A 21,551-nucleotide genomic window follows, 5' to 3' on the forward strand; every position below is an offset into this window, starting at 1 on the left:
TAAAGAGTTTCAGGCAGATATAAGGACGATCAAGGACACCAGTTTTATGAGCTGTCGATTACGTGAAGCTATGACAGAAGTATCAGAGTGATATTATGAATATTATCTTCTCTATTGACTGAAAACATGCACTCACCCATGACTCAGCTCTGCACTTGGTCAAGTTTTTCCGCCTTGTCATTGTCATTATCTGTGTCCTTTTCTTTCCATTTATCAGCCTTTCCTCAAACCTTGTTTCAGGTCATTGTCAATCTGGCACACCATCTTCAATTTTAAAGTTTTTCCTGGAGTAGTCTTTTGTTTGGTGCCCTAAACCTCTCCTGTCTTCCTCCTTGAACTGTAAACAAACTGGCATCCAATTAACCAATCGTCTGTTGACAGATTGATATGATCATAGTTGGTCAACTGGAGTCTGTGAATAGAGCTGAAACCTGGCACTGTTATGAAGACAGGTTCAGCAGAGTGAGGCCAATTAGACTCAAGTATTTAACAGAGCTGTGTAAATATCTAAACTGGGTTGCACCAGCTATGTGTAACATCACATGCTGCCAAGTTTTCAATGTTGTTTCTACTTTAGGATGGAGTTCACACTCGACGTTTTTTTTTGTTGTTGCACCAGCTGAGATAGTTCCAGCGTTACATTCATGAGCTAAAGTGAAGTCCTCTGTAAAAGACTGGTCATCATGGAGCAATGTTTTTAAAGAGGTGATCATAAAAAGGGTGAGGAAAAGTTGTGACATGTCAGCAATGTGTTTTCTGTGAAAAATTACATCAATCAAAAACAACATCCAATAGTGATTTTAACTCACAAGAGATGAGATAATTACCTTACACTTGAACAACATGAAACCAACAGTAATTTGGGCAGTAGAACTGCTGTCTAAGACAAATTTCCTGCAAAGGACAACAAAGTTGATCAAATCTAATCTAATAATCTATTTTAACTGCAGTTTGTTGACAGTTTTCCCGCTCCATGTCACTGTTGTTATTTCCTGTACGGAGTTATAATCAATATTTTACAATGTGTCATCTTGTTTTACAAACCTTCTTGGCCAAATCTAAGACACGACTTTCTCTGAGCTGGTACAACAGGCCTTGAGTTTACAACATATCCAGGACTAGCAACACAAAGCTAGAACATTCTCATAAATGCTGTCTCTGAAAGGATTCTCCGAGCAGTGGTCTACACCAAAGTCAGTTTGCACAGCACAGGTTAAGTTAAGTTTTTATTTGCACATATTCGAACAAAATACAATAAAATTAGCCTTCCAGAGTGCTTATAACTTAAATATTGTACAGGCGAGGGTAAGAGCCCAAAGGGGGTTTATGAAGACACCACCCCTCTTGGAATAACAGGCCATAAAACAGATTAGATGAAAAATGGTTTTGTATTTACAAATACATAAATGACTATGTCAATTTACAAAACTAGTTTCACAGTTGCATATTAACCTCATGCAAAGGGTAAAATGAGATCAGAGAAGTATTTTCTGAGTGTGGTCACACTGGCCATTTGTACTGAAGCATGATTGCCCCCTGGCAGTGCCCCCCCTCCCTGCAGTCACACTACTCCATGGTCCACGTGTGTCATTGTGAAGCGTTTGTTTACATGAAGTGTGATCTCATCAGAGTCAGCGCTATAAGACACAGAGAACACTGCTACAACTTCAGACCTTTTGACTGATGCTAAGACTAGACATGCACAGATGGATTGGTGCCAAATTCCTTAGTTTTGGGAGATTGGTGATCGGTGATCAGTGATCAGAGAACGGTGATCAGCCTATCCTTACATATGAAACGTATCTTATATACCTCCATGAAGGTCTGACAGCCAGCCATTGTTGCTTTATGCTCTGAGACCTAAAACTCAGGACACTTTATTGGCAGTTTAAGGTAAAACATAAAGATTTGATTGATCCACAGGTACTGTTCAATTATTTTCAAAGAATAAGATTGGAACATTGAAGGTATATGCTGCCAGTTATAGATAAATAAATAAATAAATAATAAAAATCGGTACCGGCCCAAGTCGGTATCAGCTGGTCAGGCTTTTTAAAGATCAGTGATCAGCCAGAAAATTGTGATCAACGTTTTGGTCCTCACACCCTTGGCACTCCTTAAAATGGTTGTTAAGTGGAGCGGTCACATCGATCATACGTCATGGATCACACCTCATGTCTGCGTGCTTGTGCTCGTGAATGAAGCGAACCTTGTTGAAGCCCACCTCTTCAAAGCGTGCCAAAGCAGAGAAGTCAAAAGTGCTCAAGCACGGCACTCTAATGGTCACACTGGCCAAACCAACTGGACCTTTGGGTTGAAGCGTGCTTAAGCACGGTACGGTTTGCCAGTGTGACCGTGTCCTTAAAACCCTGTTAAATGAGGTGTGCTAGATTTGATACATGTTTAAGTATAAACAGATACAAGTTTGCACTTTTTGAAAAAGAGGAGCAGATACAACACATCTTTTATTCAACTTATTTAAATTTACAGCACAAAACTGTAAACTAGAATTCATGAGGATGTCATTTGGCTCAAGACTTGAATGTGTAAGCTTTAGCTTTAACCCTTTGACTGCAAACAATATGGATGATATGACTCTATGTCATCACAAAGAAACAAGTATGCAAAAAAAATTGTTTGCGCTGACATCTGAAGCGTGTGCAGCGGTGATCTGACTGCAATCGTCATCACTCTGCTTTAGCTTACATTAAACTTGGAATTGAAGCAGCAAAAATCCCTACTCCAGAACGCAATCTCGTGCCAGTTTGGAGTAGACACTGCAGGCACCTGCGTCTGTCAACACACCTGACAATCATGAAGTCACATCCTCTTTTTCTGCATCAAAGAACAACTTCAAAGCCCCCAACACTAGCACTTACATGTAAAATCAGGCAGATAAGAACAAACTGTCATGACTGAAAGCATGTTGAGGAAAAACTGACTTGACAGTCATTATAAATTGGACTGGTGTTATGTCAGAGGAGGTGTATGTCCTCTGTCGCAGCCTGTCAGTGTTTGGATCTCTAAATGTTTTGGCTTCACTTGAGGGAAGCTGTTCTGTCATTACACTAGGATTTTAAGATCTTAGGTTTTTGATAATCACCACAAATCTTACATATTGCATAAAAATGTTTCCTTACAAAACTTTTTGTCTTCCTGACTTGTTGTTTATTCCATCATTAGATTGAAAAATGGATCCATAAGAATAGAGCTAAGAATAAGAACACAGCTATGTGTTTGCAGCATCCTCATGTTATCATTCATATTCCCACTGCTCCTCTGCTGATGTGATTTATCACTGTGTGCCACGAGATGTTATGTAATGCATTTTAGCACAGCATGGTTCTCTTTACAGCTCTTTGTCTCTTGTTGCTTTCCAAATTCACATATCAAAGTGCTCATAGCCAGACTTGTGCTTACAACTTTCATTTTGCTGGAATCCAGTGAAATTAAATTGTTTACATGACACACGACCCGGTCTGTCTTTTGTCTTTGTTGGAATCTGAAATGAAAATCACTCCAGCATTGTTTTTTGTGAGCAAGAACATACAGGAAGTACCTGCTGAATTTACACTTTTCTTCAGCAGGTTGCTGACCCTCACTTCCTGTGCCCGGCACAAAGGCACAGACGGCGTCATTGGTCCTCTTTAAAGTGGAAGTGACCTCAGTTATGTAAAGCTGAGGCGTGGGCCTGGTGTGTGGTTTACAAAGGGCACTTTTCTGGCAGTGATAACAAGAACTGTCTCTGTAGAGTTTTGCTCCAAACTCATGAATGGGATTGTCTTACAGTTTATTTCACTCCTGTGACATTTTTGTTGGCACTGCTTTGAAGAATTTGTCAGGCCTCTTTGTCGTTTGTTAAAAACCGGCTGTATTAAAGAAAAGGAGCGCACATTCAGGGCAGACGTGGTTACATGTGGAAAGATTTCACTTGCATGCAAAGACACTTTTTCCAGCTTCACTTTTTGAAGTACAATCGTTTGTGCCTTGATGGTCTGGAAGTATTCTGTGCGTCTGTTTTATAGGTTACTTTAAATATAGTAGTTTAGGCGGGGTTCAGTGCATTTAGTGGCTAGGCCCACATTCTCTGCCCCACCAGCGAGTGCACTCTTTTCCCGTCTTCGCTTGAGAGCTGAAGGACTGGGTCCTGGCTGTCCTCCGAAACTGTAAGTTTTCATCCTCTTCTTTTGAAATTGAGTCTATCACTTTAATTTTTGAGCTATGCGAATGTTATTAGAAGGATTACTGCTCGAGGAGAATCTGAGGGGAAAGGGTTGTTCAGTCGGCATGAATATTCAGACGATCACTATGGGATAACCAGAGGTCCAATTTGTTTTGTCTGGAGCCCTCATGTTCTTTGTCTTTCCTTCTGAACATGAATAAAACTTTTGTTTCCAACTTGTGCTTCCTCAAAGGGAGTAGCACATGTACACTTCTCTCTTTTTTTTTTTGCAATCTGGGACAATCAAGCCCCCAAAGCTGTTTTTAAAGTGTTAAAATCTTTTGCTCTTTCTGCTTCTCGTTTTTTAATCAGTTTTAGACTCATGAACCAAATGTGCTGAGAAATAAATGTGCTAGAAATAAAAGAACAAAATGTCAGGTGACTGCTGTGAAATGTCAACTGAAAACAAAGATAAAAACAGCTTTTTGTCACCGCGTGTCTGAATGTCTCATCTTCCTTGAAAAGATTTGTTATATCACAGTAACAGCTGCACAGTGCAGCAGCCTCAGCTCAGACAGACTCACGTCCTCTCTTCACTCGTTAACAGTGACTTATAGTTCAGCCCGCTCATTGTTTCCTAATCCCTTGACGCTTGTTTAGTCCCCAACACCTTCCTGTTTCCAAATGTAGGCGTGATTATTAACAGCTTACAGTTGGAAATCAAACGATCACATGGATCACGCTTTCCCATGTGAGCTTTAAAGTTGCCTTCTAGCCCAAAATTCAGCCTTTATTTGGAACCACGGCCTCAGTGCCTCATTGTTCAGACATGACCGCTGTGCTCAGTGCCCTGAAGCAATCACAAGATAATACTGGACTTTTTTATCTTGATTTCTGCATTTCTAGAATCCCTGTACAAGAGATAAATTGAAGAGTATTAAAAGTTGATGAAAAGTGAAATGACTCATCTCTAGTTTAAACAAAAGATCTCTTTAATATTACAGTTATTATTTAACAGACACTGATTGAGCCAACTTTAGTTTGAAACACTTTAATCACTTCACCCTCAGTAAATGCTTTGAAATGGTTTATAACACTTTAATGTGAGTGTGGGAAGATGTGAGAATCAAACTGCAGTAAACTGTGAGCATCCACTTGATGCAGATGTTAAAAACTATGAATAATGTTGAAGTAGTTCAGAGTATAAATGATTCATTTTAACATTGCTTCAATTTAGGGACATGTGGTGGCATTAGTAGTAGCGCTAGATGTGAAAATCATATCTTGACAGAACATTTAGTCCCTCCTCTGTACCTCCTTCATTGTTGTGATCAAAGCTGATTGTTGACAGTGGAGCTTTTGCCAAATGAGAGGTAGAGCTGCCCTATTCTTAGAAGGCCTGTTATTCAGAAGCCCCACTAGTTTGAACATTTGTTTGGATTCATTAATAGTCTTAAATGAAAACCAAGCATCTGACTAACATGCCCTCTAAATCCTGGCCTAATTTTTTGACCAGTGGGCCTTCTGACTTTCGGGCCTTCTGATTTTCTGACTAATGGGCCTTCTGACTGAAAGGCCTTCTGTCTAACAGGCCTTCTGGCTAACAGGCATTCTGACTATAGGGCCTCCTGATTTTGACTAACAGGCTTTTTGACAAGTGTACCTTGTGACTACAAGGCCTTCTGACTTTCTTACCAATGGGCCTTCTGACTCATGGGCCTTCTGATTTTATGACTAACAGGCCTTCTGGCTTAAGGGCTTGCACTAATGAGCCCTCTGTCTAACAGGCCTTCAATCTAATTAGGGATGGGAATCGAAAACGGTTCCTGTTGAGAATTGATAAGAAATGTTTCAATCCATCGATATTGTTAGCCTTTGTGCTTAACCAGTCCCTTATCAATTCTTTACATTGTGTCGGAGCCGCCGGGCCTTATGTCGACTAGTCTGCTGCAGCTATCTTAGCTTAGCAGTTAGATAATGTTTCCCAAGAAAACTCTGGTTCAGGATTTTCAGCTTGACGTTTTACTGAAGAACTGACTTCGTAAAGAAATGTACATTACTCTCTCTCAGGAGATTCATATTCAGTACATTTGAAATGGTATAAATCACCTCATTTACCATAATAACAAAATAGCGCAAGCTTGATGCTAACCTATGTGGGAAACTGCATTGATATGCTAGCTGTTAGGATACATCAGTATAACTTCAGCTTCAGAATAGAATTTAACCTTCATCACAGAAACATATCACATCAACTCTTTGTCAAAAAAAATACTGAGAATTCCAAATGTCAAACGCTAACAGTCAGTTGACAGGCTCATGGCTGAGCTGACTCCATAACTACGGAAAGCTTACAAACAACTTAAACCATTGCTATAACTACTTTGAGACACTAGATGGCCTACTTGAATCATTAATATATTAGAACACAGTACATTAACGTCACATTGTGTGCAATTTTTACCTGTTTCTGTATAATTATGCGCGGAAATATCCAGACTCAGGGACCAATTACATTTTATTCACTTACAGTATGAACTAAATTACATGTTGACACAGAAAACCTGTAAAGCTACTTATTGTACCAAGAAAATTCACAACAGGAATTGATAAGGGAATGGATAAAGAATCAGATCTATAAGCAGAGTCGATAAGGGCATCAGTATTGACAGAATCGTATTAATTCCCATCCCTACATCTAACAGACATTCTGACCAGAGGACCTTCTGATTTTCTTTTTGAGGCTTTTTGATCAATTAGCCTTATGATTATAAGGCCGTCTGACTAAAGAACCTTATGACTTACTTGTCAACGGGTCTTTTGACCAACAGACCTCCTGATTTTCTGACTAAAGGGCCTCTGGAGGACTGAGAGTACTGTGGTGCCTTGACTAATGAGTTTAATTTGTTCAGTGACGGAGCTTGTAACTTAAACTGCTCATATGTCCAATCAATTTTTTCCCATTGAAATAAATTGAAATTCTATAAACCTGTTCTGGACACCCCTAGAGAACTCTGCAATTCTTTTGTTACATTTTTTTAAATAAGAAAAATGTAACAAAACACGACACAAAAGAATGTACTGCAATGAACTGTTTTTATTAATAGTATAATATTCAGCATTTACCTTTGAGATCAGATGACTTGAAGATGTTGACACATAAAGCTTTTGCGCTTTTCACCACATGTCCAATAGGGTCTGTTTTACTTTCTCCCTTCCAGAATGTTTCTAAAATAAGTTTGGCAAGTGTCATTAAATCGGCTGTGGCATGTCCACTTGCAACTTTTTCTGGGTGATTTTTTGAAGAAAGCCTGAAAGTTTTGTAAAATAACTGCGAGCACAAATGCGAGCACAACCCTGACGCTTCCACTGCGAGCTAACGACTTGAAGTCAACCAGCGAAACACTGGATGCTGGGCGCATGTTACTAAATTCATGTGGTGGTTGCTGCAGTAACTAGCTGAGGGGTATCTGAGGCTGGCTTGTAACCCGACTTTTAGCTCTCAACTCAATACAAAAAATGTGAGAGAGATGGATTTTGTCTCTGTTAGTTGGGTAAGTCAAGGTACCACTATTTTTTTCACACAAATGCTTCATTTGATTGGAGGCATTTCCACAGCACTCACAACTGGGTGTGCTTGAGCTGTGAGTCAGCTTATTTCTAGTTATTTTGGTTTTGTATGAGTGTGAAGGAGCTGAAAAAAGCATGCAATATACAAAATGACTAATCAGATACCACCACTGGCAAACTGAAGGTGCTGTTTGTTTCCTCGTTTGTCTTGAGAGCTTAGACTGTTATAATTTCCTGGCTGTGTGCAGTGAAAGGGGTCTATTTTGGATGACTGGGGGGAGCATTTGGTTTGGGCTCGATATTTTGGGCATGAGCATCTCAGATGGTTGTTGGTTGTGTTTTTCACTGTGGTTGCCATCACATACCCATCTGCTTCTGGGGTTTGGATCTTTTCTCTGAGTCCACATCTTCCTGCCTGGCTCCTATCTTATGCCTCAGCTCAGCACGGATTTGCTTCTGCGTGAAATTATGTGGCCTTGAGGCATGATGGGAGGACGATACTCTGGCATACCGTTGAGGTCAGAGGAGTTTATAGCACACACACACACCCACACACACACACGCACACACACACACACACACACACACACACACATACACACACACACACACACACACACACACACACACACACACACACACACACACACACACACACACACATAGCTAGAGACGTGCCACATAGATTTGCAATTAAGTTTGTGAAGTAAGATAAGGTCCAGCTGGTAATTTGATCTCCGGATATATAACTGTCATGTTTATCTGAGATGTGTTTGTGTGTGGATATTATGTTGGTCTGACAAATATCATAAACTGCATGTATTCCTTGAGTTGAGTGCTAATACCATTACATGTAGAAACTCACAGAGGGATAGCCTGGATGCTAGAGTTTGGCAGATATGTGTCCTCAGGTAGTGACCTGTATTCTTCCCATTCAAGGGACTGTGAGGAGTTTGAAAGTGATCTTGAAAAAGTCTTCCATCTAGATAAATCCACACTAGATCCACACTTTAAAATGAGATTATGAGCGCCAATATTGCTGGTTACAGGTTATTTCAAATGGCTACTTCTTAGCTTCCAGGTCCCTCTAAAGAAGGTGAGGTTACGTTAGCTCTGCTTTGGCAGGACATAGCTAACCAGGGTTCACTAACGTTACACATTACAGACCTGTCTTGGAGCACCGGACTGCCAGCTTGGCTAAACATAGAAAGCTACTAAACTACTTACAAACTGACGGTGTTTACTTGTTGTCACGTTAGCCTACAGATACGTGCCGATGTTGCTATGTATAGCCAGCTACTACAATGTTTGCTTGACGTCACATTTCAAACCCTAGCACTACGTAACTGTACTGATAAATACCTTACCTTGGTGCGTTGTATCCAGTAAAAAGTTGTCTTGATCGAAGAAAATTTCTTCAGATCTGATCTCCATTCAATTCCAAAACAAAAACCCAGCTCACTTAAAGTCATTTACGACTGTGTGCGGAGACTCCAAGCCACAAGGTGGCCAATTAAAAGAGATCCTCCTCATAGCATCTTTAAGTTGAAGGATGATGAGTGAGAAGTCCTGCCTACATAGGCACTGCTATTCATAATACTGGCTGCAGTGTTTATGATACTGTTGAGGTGTAAGGAGAGATTAAGAGATGAGGGGGAAGGAGAGGTGTGAAGAATCATTTGAAAAATATCGTCATGTGTGATGCGCTGGTAATACACCAGTTACGTCTCTGGTCCGGCTCCACTCCGTTGTGTATTGACTGTGTATGTGGACTCACATGGGCTGCTTGTTCAGTTCGGCCCCTTGGAGGACACTTGACAGCCTGACTCAGGAGTCAGATGAGTTCCCACCCAATTGATGAGCTTCTCCTCGTTCACGTTGAGCTGTAAAACCTCAAACCTGTTGACTCCTGTTCTGGCTCTGCTTATTATACCCATTTGTTGTTGTGGTCAAGCTAAACATGATCTGGTTTAGACACGGTTTGTTGTATTTTGACAGTCACTGGGTGTTTTTGGGTAGTTTATGGACAACATCTGCCCTACAGTGAATGCAAAAATAGGATGGTTGCATAAATGCAGTAACCTGCTGAAGCAGGGGCGCTGCTGGACCGCACCAGAGTGGATCCAGAATGAGCTGACACATTGACTTGGAAACCTATCTGATTTGTTGTTGTTGTCATAAGTACATCAGTTTGGTATCTGGGCTGTTGTTCCGTTGTTGTTGGGTGGTCAGTGAGTTTTCTTTTTGGGGTTGTGTAAGTGGTCATCGGTCTGGGATCTTTTTTTTTTGTATCAGGCTGTAAACATGTTTACTTTGGTTGTAAAAATAGTTATTTTGGCTTAATGTGTTTGTGGTTTTCTGTTCTTCAGGAGCCAGCACTTCCACATTGTCTTCATTCTCCCAGCTTAAGTTTTTCACTTCATTTCTACAAGAAACAATAGATACAGGTCAGTGGGAAGTGAGACTGCTGACAGGGCTGAGTCTGCCACTAAATTAAGCTGATATTTAGACATTACACAAAACTGAGGTGCAATAATATCAAAATCATGATAATTCAGTTGCACATGCATCATAGACCCTAACAGCCAGTCACTGCATTGTGGAGGAGTACATCCGTGTTATATCCAACAGTGCAATACAAACAGGTTTACAGGTGGCAAAGAAAAGTACTGGAATTCTCAGAGAGGTGTCTTTCAAAATTAATTGGCAGACTTGGCCCTGTGTGTTTCTTCCAGCAGTAGCTTGTACGATTACTAATGACATGTAACTCATAGAATCCCGCCTCAAAACTACTGAAAGATGAGTTACGATGGGAAAATGTTGGAGCTCCACACATCTGTGGCGAAACATGTCACTTCCACTGTTTGCACACTCCCTTGTCAAATTCAGGAAGATCTCAGCAAATTCATAATGGGATGGCGAGAACCAGGGCCCGTATGCATGTCCAGTCATTGAAGAAACAGGACCATTAGTCCTAACGTTCTGTTATGGAATGGCCCATTTGGCTGCAGCGTTAGCCACATGTACGACTACAAATAATTGTCCAGTTAGCTGATTACATCATGATAGGGGCGCGGTGCAGATTATGTCATAATCAAGGGGGACCCACTGGAAAACTCCATCGAACAAACTGGAACTGGCAACTGGTAATGGTGTGACTGGGAAAAGATCAAGAAAAACATTTTATAGAGGAAGAAATGGAGATTTTTTTTACAAGAAAACACAAACAGCTGCTATCAGTGAGTCAGTCAGATAAACAAAGAGAAAGAGAAAGTTTGGTGACCCTGAAGAGAGTAAATGTGTGTGGTGTTTCTGTATGCACAGTAGAAAACCTCTTTAATAAAATCAGTAATATGAAAGCTGATTTGAGGAACAAGCACAACAATGCACCAGTACTTCGATGATTAACTCTTAAAGCAGTTTATGAACTCCAACATTTCACCACACACATCTTTAAGAACCCAGACATGTAAAAGCAAAGAGTGAATCAAGCTTGTATCTGACGGCAGTGAGCCTAGCTGGTTTGAGACTTCGATTGTCACTTTTATCTCATCTGTTAACTGAAAAATGTCATGTCCTCTAAATCTAAATTTGCTGTATGGCTACACATCGCCACTTTTCTCAAGGATTGTCCTCTGTCTTTGCAGAGTTCGTCTCAAACGGCAACCTATCGCGCAATGTCCGCCCTTTAAACAGCTGAACAGGTGCTGTAATCCTGCCGTTAGCACCTGTAATAGTGGCATATACCTCAATTAAATTAGCCCCTTTTTGCCAGTAACCCTGGCTCATGCATATCACTATCCTTTTCTTTTGCCGTTAGTACAAACAGTCCGTTTTCTCCTGCTAATGGCTTGTCTTGCATATGGGCCCTGAATTCCAATCAGGAATCAGGATCATTGTCCTGTGTTTAACATTTTTCTTACCCAGGACAATGATCCAAGAGCCTCCGGTAGTTTCCAAACTTTTGGACACATCTGACAACGTTAACTGCTTTGCTTCAATCTTCTTCGCTAAGTGGTCATAATCTTTGATTACCCGACCAAAAACTAATCTAGGTTTTTGAGTTAGAATTGGACACTGGTCGATACCTGATACAAGGGTTGAATTGGAGTACCCCTTTATATCAACATTTCATCCAACCCCACCACCACTAAGAAAAAAGACAGGTCTCCTTTTGGTCTTGCCTTGAGCTGATTTGATGGAGGAAACATAAATGACATCACATTAGATTTTACTCCACCATGATTTGGTATCAGCCTCAAAGTTCTCGTTCTGGTGGGACGATAAAACACACTCATCACTACTCAGAAATTCCTACCTTACAATTGAAGCCTGTGTTCTGGAGCAGCCTCTCTGTTCTCCCTGACATTAACAAGGGTCTCTGTAAGGGTGAAAGTGACTAATAGCTTCAGATATTATGAGTAAGACTGTCAAGTACCGGTGTAACTCCAACATTTAAGTCTTTAAAGCTCAGATTTAGCTCCTCTGAGTTTAAGGACACCTCAGCCACCCATTAACCCACTTTTCCCTTTGTGCCCTTCTCTGAAGCGTGCTCTACTTTTGTCGAGAGCTGCTATGTTAATGAACAGCACAAAGAGTGATATGCTGTACTCACGAGTCCTTGTTAAGCTGCAGGAGTCACAAAGACACTTGGTAACATCGCTGAATGTGGCTGCATGAGCCGTTCTTTACTTTTATGATTCTGTAACCCGGCAGGACCCGGGGGAGCACATTTCCATAGCAATAAATGCCAAGCTAATCGCTGTGGTGACACCCCACTGTGCTCAGAACAAGTTCGTCAGTGTAGTGTGACAGCCTCAGCCTGGGGATGCCAGTAGCTGTGTTTGCATGGGAGCGAACACACTGCAGTGGCTCCTCGCCAGCAGCAGCTGAGCCCCCTCCAGCAGCAACAAGGCCTTTTAACCCCCGGCTTTGTCGTGGAACCTTTTCTGTTTAAAGCTGCTGCCCTTCGCGCGTCAACTTCAGGGTCTTTCTCTCGACCTCATTCATCCCCGCTCTGCTCTTGAGGCTCGTGGCAGGTACAGAGAGACTGAGTGACAGTGGAAGATCAGTCACAAAGATTGAGCTAGCAGGAGTGAGGTGCAGAAATGTCTCACCAGGGAAACTCGCAACCTTTTTTTGATCTGATGCCATACATGAGGCAAAGTCAATCGTTTCTGTGTTCACGGTGGCTCGAAGTTAAGTGGATTTCAATTTTAGCTGTGTCTGGACCCCTTAACTTGAATGTCTTGGCTGCACCGTGTTTTTTTGCGTATCACTTGATAATGGCTATTTGAGCCAAACATTGAATCTATGCCAAATGTATGATCTGGCAACACAACAGCATAGGGAGTATCTATATTTGTAGTCACAGTTTTCTTTTGTGTTCTAGATACATATATTTGTTTGTTATTAAAAAAAAGCATTTAAATATTGTTAGGTTTACCAGATGTTTTGGAACAAATGTGCTTTGTGTTAAGCTGTTAGTGGCCACTATTGATAGGCATTATGGGTGGGAGAAAAAATGTATCCTAGTATCAGTTTTTTTTTGTCTAACAATTTTAAATCTCAAGTTGTATGTTAATTTTTTTTTTTCTAAATTTAAGTCCTTTATATTAGTCTTTGTTTATAAACTGGGTTGGATAACAGTTTTAATGTCAGATCCCCTGAATAAATCCTAAAATCTGACTCACATGTGATGCACGTTTTTGGGGAAAATATGGCTCCTGATAAAGTCTGTAGATATCATCATCATTATTTAACTTTTTCAACTGTATGATGTTGAAAAATCAAATAAAAATCACAAAATTCAGAAATACTGAAAAATTGCAATTTAAATCAATTTGGCAATTTCGCCAAACATCATAAAAAGAATCAAATTGAGAGAAAATCATATTGTCCCAGCATTAACAGCCATTTGCTCACTTCCATCTTAACTGGCTCATGTCTTTGTCAGAAAGACATGAGCTGAAACAAGTGTGACATAATGGAGTACAATGCAGTTCGTTGATTGTCTGCATGAGGCTGGCTGCAGAAAGACTGGGAACCACATACACACCAAGCCAGAAAACTGACCATTACAGCATAAAAAACAAACAAACAATATTTACAGCCTTTGTCAAAAAACAGCTTGGGTCTGAAACGCTTATTTCGCTACACACTTTCTAGAGCAGGATTTTTTTTTCCAACTGAGGAGTTAAGAAGATATTAAGATTACAAGTTTGTCCAATCAGAGGATCAGCCCATGTGACTGACAGGTCTGGCGCCCTATAGCTGTTAGCAGTTGAAGATTGGCTTGATCACTCTATATCAGGAACAGACAGGTGAGACATTGTGGAGATTAAGCCCATGTCAGTCACTAATTTCCATTGTTCTTCTGATGTAAGCTGTGCACTTTGGGACACAATGCATTTTACTCTCTGACATCTGCACTGTTCCTCATTTATTAAAGGGATAGTTCAGTTTTTTTGAAGTGGGGTTGTATGAGCTCTATGTGACCACTAAGGACATTAGATACAGTAGAAAGTTGTCTCCTCTCCCTCAGTAAGACACAAACTTTAATCGATTGTGACGAGGAAATAGACGCTAACAGGGACAGACGGTACCAAATTCAAAGGCTATTTTCTCTGCCTACAAGAACTCAAATCAAAAAGTAATACCACAGTTTAAGAGTACGCTACATAAAACATTTTTAAGTGCATTAAGTCTACGGAAATATAAACATTTATCCAGACCTAACTAACTGGTCATGTGTTCTTCCGCGCAGAGCTAGTGCGCTCCGTCCCCCCTCCTCCTTTCAGCTGTAGGGAATGTAAACAAGCTATGCTTCAGCGCTGGTTGTAGCCTCGTGTACGTTTGATCAAGTATCGTAATTCTTTTGTTTGTACTCTAAGGATTGTGAGGCAGCGTAGGAAATTCAAAATGAGTGACTATGACAGCGACGATGAAGTTTCATTCACTTTGGAACCAAAAGGATACCTGTATGAACCGGAGTACACAGAAGAGGAGCTGCTACAGATGTTGACTGAAAGGAATACAGAGGAGACATCCACGGACACTAGACATCGAGATTCTGAGTGTTACTGCTGCCACGACTGTTGTTGTTGTTGTTGTTGCTGTTACAGGACACTCCAGAATTCAGAAGAGCAGTGAAATCTGTGTGATGAGTTATACAGACGGCTTGAGAGCCAGCACTGTCCTCTAACTCAGACAAATTCTGAAGAGTGTCTGTAACCAAGTTCCACTCGTGACAGCAGTAACACTCAGCATCCGTGGGGATTGAGTCACAGCTCAGACATTTACACCACTGAGTATTCCCGACTCTATCTTGATGTCCAGTGTCCGTGGATGTTTCCTCTGTATTCCTTTCAGTCACCATCTGTAGCAGCTCCTCTTCTGTGTGCTCCGGTTCATACAGGTATCCTTTTGGTTCCGAAGTGAATGAAACTTCATCGTCGCTGTCATAGTCACTCATTTTGAATTTCCTACGCTGCCTCACAATCCTTAGAGTACAAACAAAAGAATTACGATACTTGATCAAACTTACACGAGGCTAAAACCAGTGCCCGAAGCATAGCTTGTTTACATTCCCTACAGCTGAAAGGAGGAGGGGGGACGGAGCGCACTAGCGCTGCGCGGAAAGACACATGACCAGTTAGTTAGGTCTGGATAAATGTTTATATTTCCGTAGACTTAATGCACTTAAAAATGTTTTATGTAGCGTTCTCTTAAACTGTGGTATTACTTTTTGATTTGAGTTCTTGTAGGCAGAGAAAATAGCCTTTGAATTTGGTACGGTCTCTCCCTGTTAGCGTCTATTTCCTCGTCACAATCGATTAAAGTTTGTGTCTTACTGAGGGAGAGGAGACAACTTTCTACTGTATCTAATGTCCTTAGTGGTCACATAGAGCTCATACAACCCCACTTCAAAAAAACTGAACTATCCCTTTAACAGGGTCATTTATTTCTGATAAGTAACAATGAAAGACTCACACATGCTGTTTGTCAGCAGCATGGACAGAGCAACTCTTGTTGTAGTCATCACATTAAATTAAAAGTGGTTTTAATAATTGTCATATCAATGAGGTTGCCAGTGTATTGGAACATTATCAGCTCTGAGAACTTGTATTTGATTATTAAACAGTCTGGAGGTGTACCAAATAAAGGGTGACTTGGCGTAATTTGCCCTTCAAAAGCCTGTGCGTAACGTTATGCAACAGCTCATCCACCTGAGGGTTTTCACATCCACTGCTCACTTCTGAGCTTCTCTAAATCAGCAGTTGAGACATCCCACCTGCTCTTAACGTCTCTAATGAAAAATTCCCGGCCTCTGGATCTGTTACCAGGGTTCTCTATATTTCATTAGATTAGAGGTGGCGGCAGCATCACTTACCTCCTCTTGACATATAAATGGACTCTGGCGCAATCTTATCAGGCCTCTCAGAGCTGCAGCATTGCTTCTACCAAGGGTAAAGGCCAGTGGGTCAGTGTGCTGACAAAGAGGAATGATGTCACCCCCCACCTCAGAGCATCAATCCCTTGCAGATGTATGAGTGTGTGTTATTGAATGTTGATGTTGTTGCAGCATGTTATGGGTTGGTTGAACAGTACAGACCAGAGTCCACCACATGAACTATCACCAATCCAATCAACCGATCACACTTTATTTCTCCAGCAAGTGAATGTATCTTCATTGGTATCAGAGGTCACTTGTTGTCAGTCATTACACTCAAGTGTATTTATTGGATTTTGTTTTTCTGACATACAAACGATTGGCAACAATGAAGAGACTGTGAGAAACAGGATTAGCTATTTCTTCATAATGAATTTTAGGGCCTGTGTTGGGTCGAACTACGCACAAAAAGAAACTAAACTATTTTTTGCACTGACTCTGAAGTTTCTCTGTTTTAAGCTCTGCTGGTCAAGTCTAGCAGGTGGATGTTAGTTAAAAAATAAATCTGGGTCGGTATGGATATCTAGTTGTTTCAAAACATACCGTTATGGAGCGGCCCATTTGGCCATAGAGTTAGCTGTATGCTCAAATGCCAAAAGACGGCTGAACAACAAATTGCACCAGAAAAGTGAGGCAGGTGCAGAATGTCAGACTTCCTGGAAAAACCCCTATACAACAAGTATAAACATGAAAAGTCTCATGTCTCTAAATTTGTTGTACAACTCAACGTCACCATACTTTTCCAAAGGTTTTGTTCGATCCTGAAATATCTGTTTTCTTTACATACTTTGTCTTTTTTCATTGGCATGATGTCCACCATCTTTGAAACAGTCTAACAGGTGAGGTAAACCTGCTGTTTGGGCCTGTAATGGTGATCATACAGTAGAGGTGTGAAAAAATATCGATACAGCAATATATCGTGATACCTCTGATACCTCCAATACAATATTGATATTTCAACTCTTAATATTGATATTTTTGTAAAAAATAATAATTCATATTTTTTGCCAAGCTGGAAGTAAATTACGACTTCACAGCTGTAAACGGCACTGAAGAGCTACTACCCAAGTCAGTATGCCGTAGACATCAATGTTTTTCTTGGTCCTTTTAAATTTTCACAATATTTTGATTTACAAATATATTATCTCTATTTTTTCTGAGTTAACTGAGTAGAATATTGCAATATATCACAATAGTGGGATATTGATACTAGACATGCACCGATCGATTGGTCGGCTGATCGATCGGTGCTGATCTCCTTAATTTTGGGTGATCGGTGATTGGCCCATCCTTACATATGAAACTGATCTTATATACCTCCAGGAAGGTCTGACAGCCAGCTATTGTTGCTTTTTGCTCTGAGACTGAAAAGTCAGGACACTTTATTGGTTGTTTGAGTTAAAACATAAAGATTTTATTGTGTCACAGGTATTGTTCAATAATTTTTAAGAAAATAAGATTAGAACATTGAAAGTATATGCTGTCAGTTATAAAAAAATAGAAATAAAAATCGGTATCGGCAGGTCAGGCTTTTTAAAGATCCATGATCAGCTAGAAAATTGTGATCTGTGCACCCCTTATTGATACATCATTATACTGTTGTAGCATGACCCAGGTATTGTGATGCGTATCATATCAAGAGGTCCTTCCCAATACTTACCCCTAGTCTACCACCATTAAATTCAATGGATGTTGTTAACCTGGCTCATGCATGCCACTTATCATTTTTTCTTTCACCACAAACATTTTGCAAACATCATCACTAATGGCTGGACATGCTTAACAGCCCTGGAGACTTTTTGTATTTTTCAGATTAGATTATTTTTTGTGTTTCTGGCTGGAGTAGAGATTTGCAAAGAAGGATGTTTTCTGTTGTAGTAGCAGATAGAGGAACTCTACAAACGAAGCTGAGATGTGCATTTTTTATGTTATATACACTTGTATGGAAACACTGCAACCCAGATTATGTCATGGAGACTGTGATGGGACACATTAAATGGCTCAGTGTATTCACCTTTTGTAAGCTAACTAATGGTAATAAATAAGAGTCTGTTTTGTTCAGAGATGCACCAGCCTAACATTTTTTGCCTTGATACCTGGGCTTTGGTATCAGACGATACTGATTTTAAATCCCAGTATGAACTTAGATTCTTTATTCTTTAATAAAAGGGTGAGACTTATAATGAGTTTTATAGATCTGTCCTTTGGACCTAATCTTCCAATTACATTGATCTTTGATCTCACTTTTTGAGTCTTTAGCGGGTCTTTATTGATACCTGAAATCAGGACTTGAACAGTGCATCCCTAAGTTTCATTGTTTTTAAGAAAATGTAGCTTATTGCGACACGTGAGGCAGAGGTGTGATAACTTTGTTTTTTGGATTTTGAACAGAAAAGGTAATGGATAACAGAAGATTGAACTAAAACATGATGAACTTTTTTGATCAGATGTGTCAGCCCTTCTTCTGCATTTAACACTCGGGCCTAACTTTGTTTGTGTTTTGCTTGTGTTTTCTTTGGCTTCTGGTTCATGATTCATGTTGAAAAACTGCTGCTTGAATAAGAACTACCCAGTAGGTGAGTTTTAACTCTCCTTTCTTCTCTTCGTAGGTATATCTCATCAATGTCACCTACTCTGACAACACGTCCCACATCATCTACAGAAGATACAGCAAATTCTTTGACCTACAGGTAAGCTCCCATCGTTCGTCTCTGTCCTGTGTGCTCGGTGCGGGCTGTGTTTGTGTGGAAATCCTTATTTACTCTGCTGATGATGTATTCGAGCATGTCAGCCCTGTGAACTTGCTGCACTGTTTTGTATAGATTAATGCGTAAGCCTAAAACTATTCACTGCTGCTGCTGCGTCCGCGCCTGTGTTCTCCACACCTCGTTGCTTCATGAATCAATGTGTGTGTTAGTAATTGGTTGGGGAGCAGGGGAGGCATGGTTTCTATCTTTCAGCCTTGTAGAGATGCAGCAGTCTATGCATCCCTTTCTGTCTGTTTTCTTTGTGTCACAACTCATCTCGCCCCTCTCCTCAAAACGTCTGGGAGCTGACGGGCTTACTTTATAGTACGAGCAAGAAATCCAAAGGGAAGTGATTTTAATGTACAGTGCTTTGTAGCAGGTCACTGTTATATTTCTATGTGCAGCTTGCTCAGCCTGGTTGATTACTTAAATGTAGATGAAGACAAGAGCGATGTCTCAGATGGTTAATATAACCCTGTCCTTGCTTAAAAGGTAACGTTGGATTGAAATGAGGTTTGCATTTTTCGCCACACAAGAACATGTCTCAGATTTAAGACTTGGTATGTTATCTTTGCACAATCAAATAAACAGTTTTAACTTGTAATGAATATGTGTAATGTACACAGCCTCTTAGCACTCTAGGTACAGTGGTAACGTACTTGTTGTCATCACTTCTAATGTATCCGAAGAAGAGGTTACGTTAACCGATTATTCTCAGTCTTTGACAGAATTTTTTGAGCAACAACAGAAAAATCTAAAGGTTGACCGTCATTATGATGGATTAGAAATCCTTAGAGCGATCCAGTCCATCCTTTCATTGTTACACAACCATTCATTAACCACATACAGCACCTACAGTCAACCCCCTGTCCAGTTGGTGGCGATCCTGCATAATTAAGTAGGTGTTGTGTTGTCATGTTGTTGTCGTGGGTTGTTGCTGACGGAGCGCTTAAGATCTATGGAGTTAATGCGTTGAAGTGCGTCTGCGACTCTGACGCGGCCTCTCTCGTACAACTGGACCACATGCTCCAGGATTTCCTCCCAGTGAAGCGGGTTCTGGCAGGATCCTGAAACCTGTCTTTCCAAGAGTCGTGCTGACTGAAAACATTTCACTGAAATGTTAAAAATAATACAATAATAAATAATAATAAATAAAACTAGTGATAGACCAAAATGGATTTTTTGGGACCGACACTTATAAGTAGGCAAGGAGGCCGATAACCGATATTTGAAGCCGATATTAAGTTGTAAAGTGAAAATATTGGTGTAAATTTTTTTGAACAGTACAAACTCCAACACCTCACTGCATTTAATGCCTTCAAGCATGTTTATCAAACAGCTCCCAGGCTTAGTGGCATGTCTTACAAAGTCAAATGAAAACTTAAAAGATAAATAGCTGAAGTTTTATACGGTAAATAAAGTTTTCAAAGTTTCTATGTAACTGCAATAAAACTGGACAGAATTGAGTTTGTGCTGCCTTTTACAGGCACGAAATGCAGTTGGATTAATTTTCTGTTTGGTTTTATATGACTGATTTTAAATGACCATCTAGGGCCTCTAAAGTGTAGACAGGGAGAAATTCTGTGCAGAGAAGCATCAGGGCCAAAACAACACAGTGCTGAATGGGTTTCATATCGGCCGTTGGATTAAAAAAAAAAAGGCCCATACCAATATTCCCCAAAATGCTAAGTATCTGCCCGGCCGATAATCGGTCTATCCCTATTTAAAATGCTTACTGAAGCAGCAGTGGTCATTCCAGTCTGTAATGTTGCAGCAGAACGAGGCTTTAGCCTCCATAGAATCAAAACAGGCACGTAAAGTCGGCCGTCTTAGGCAAAGACACGTATCCTGATGCTGATTTCCTCTGCCGCTCTCTCGGTTCATGACCTTGAATACGCCAAAACAAGCATCCACTTGAAGTCCACGCACTCCAGAAGAAACAGACAGTAACGAACAGATCTTGTTGAAATTTTCAGGAAATGTTTTATTTTCGATTATTTCTCTGTTTTCTTTTTCAATATTTCCTCTTTCTGCCCAATAAGCTATATAGTTGCCCTACATAGTTAATGTTACAAGTTGTATTTGAGTTGCTTTTGTGATTACATGCTAAAATATATAGTTCATATGAATAGGTCTCATCATCTTTTTTTTAATTGAGGGATCAATATTCATTTTGATGGAATCTTTACAAACGTGTACGTCAAAATGATGGACAAGTAAAATATCTAGCGCAATGTCTGATCCCAAGAATTGGTTTCTCCCAGGTAAAAGTGATGATGATACAGATCCTGTAAATACATCCACTGATACCTAAAATAGCTGTGATAAGACCGCTTTAACTAAGCCATCAGCTGACAAACAGATCTGCCTCTCTTGACTTCTTTGACTTGGCTCTGATGCTAAAATCCCATGTTTGAGTGTCAAGGTCTTGCTTCAGGACTCTGTTTATTTTGGACTGGGGCGTGAGTTGCAGAGAAAACCCGGCCTTGTGTCTCTGAGATTCCATATCGAGTGAATGTTTGTGTGTGTTTGTGCCTCTTGCACCCTCAACTCACTGCAAGCTGATACCTTATGTATATTGGAGCAGAGGTCTCAGGGTCAGTAATAAATATGAAGGGGC

General features: G+C 40.4%; 1 protein-coding gene across 3 annotated transcripts in view; it reads left to right on the forward strand.

Annotated features, from left to right (window-relative positions):
- sh3pxd2aa (SH3 and PX domains 2Aa) overlaps positions 1–21,551 on the forward strand; it is a 205,289-nt gene that overhangs the window by 12,879 nt on the left and 170,859 nt on the right. For all 3 annotated transcript variants that reach the window (XM_074684204.1, XM_074684189.1, XM_074684197.1), the window contains exon 2: positions 18,794–18,874. In XM_074684204.1, coding sequence (XP_074540305.1) covers positions 18,794–18,874 — 81 coding nt within the window. The remainder of the gene's footprint in view (positions 1–18,793; positions 18,875–21,551) is intronic.

This window comes from Halichoeres trimaculatus, unplaced genomic scaffold (genome assembly GCF_033239565.1).
Source record: "Halichoeres trimaculatus isolate MK-OKI-2021-1 unplaced genomic scaffold, fHalTri1.1 fHalTri1_scaffold_2, whole genome shotgun sequence".
Taxonomy (NCBI): domain Eukaryota; kingdom Metazoa; phylum Chordata; class Actinopteri; order Labriformes; family Labridae; genus Halichoeres; species Halichoeres trimaculatus.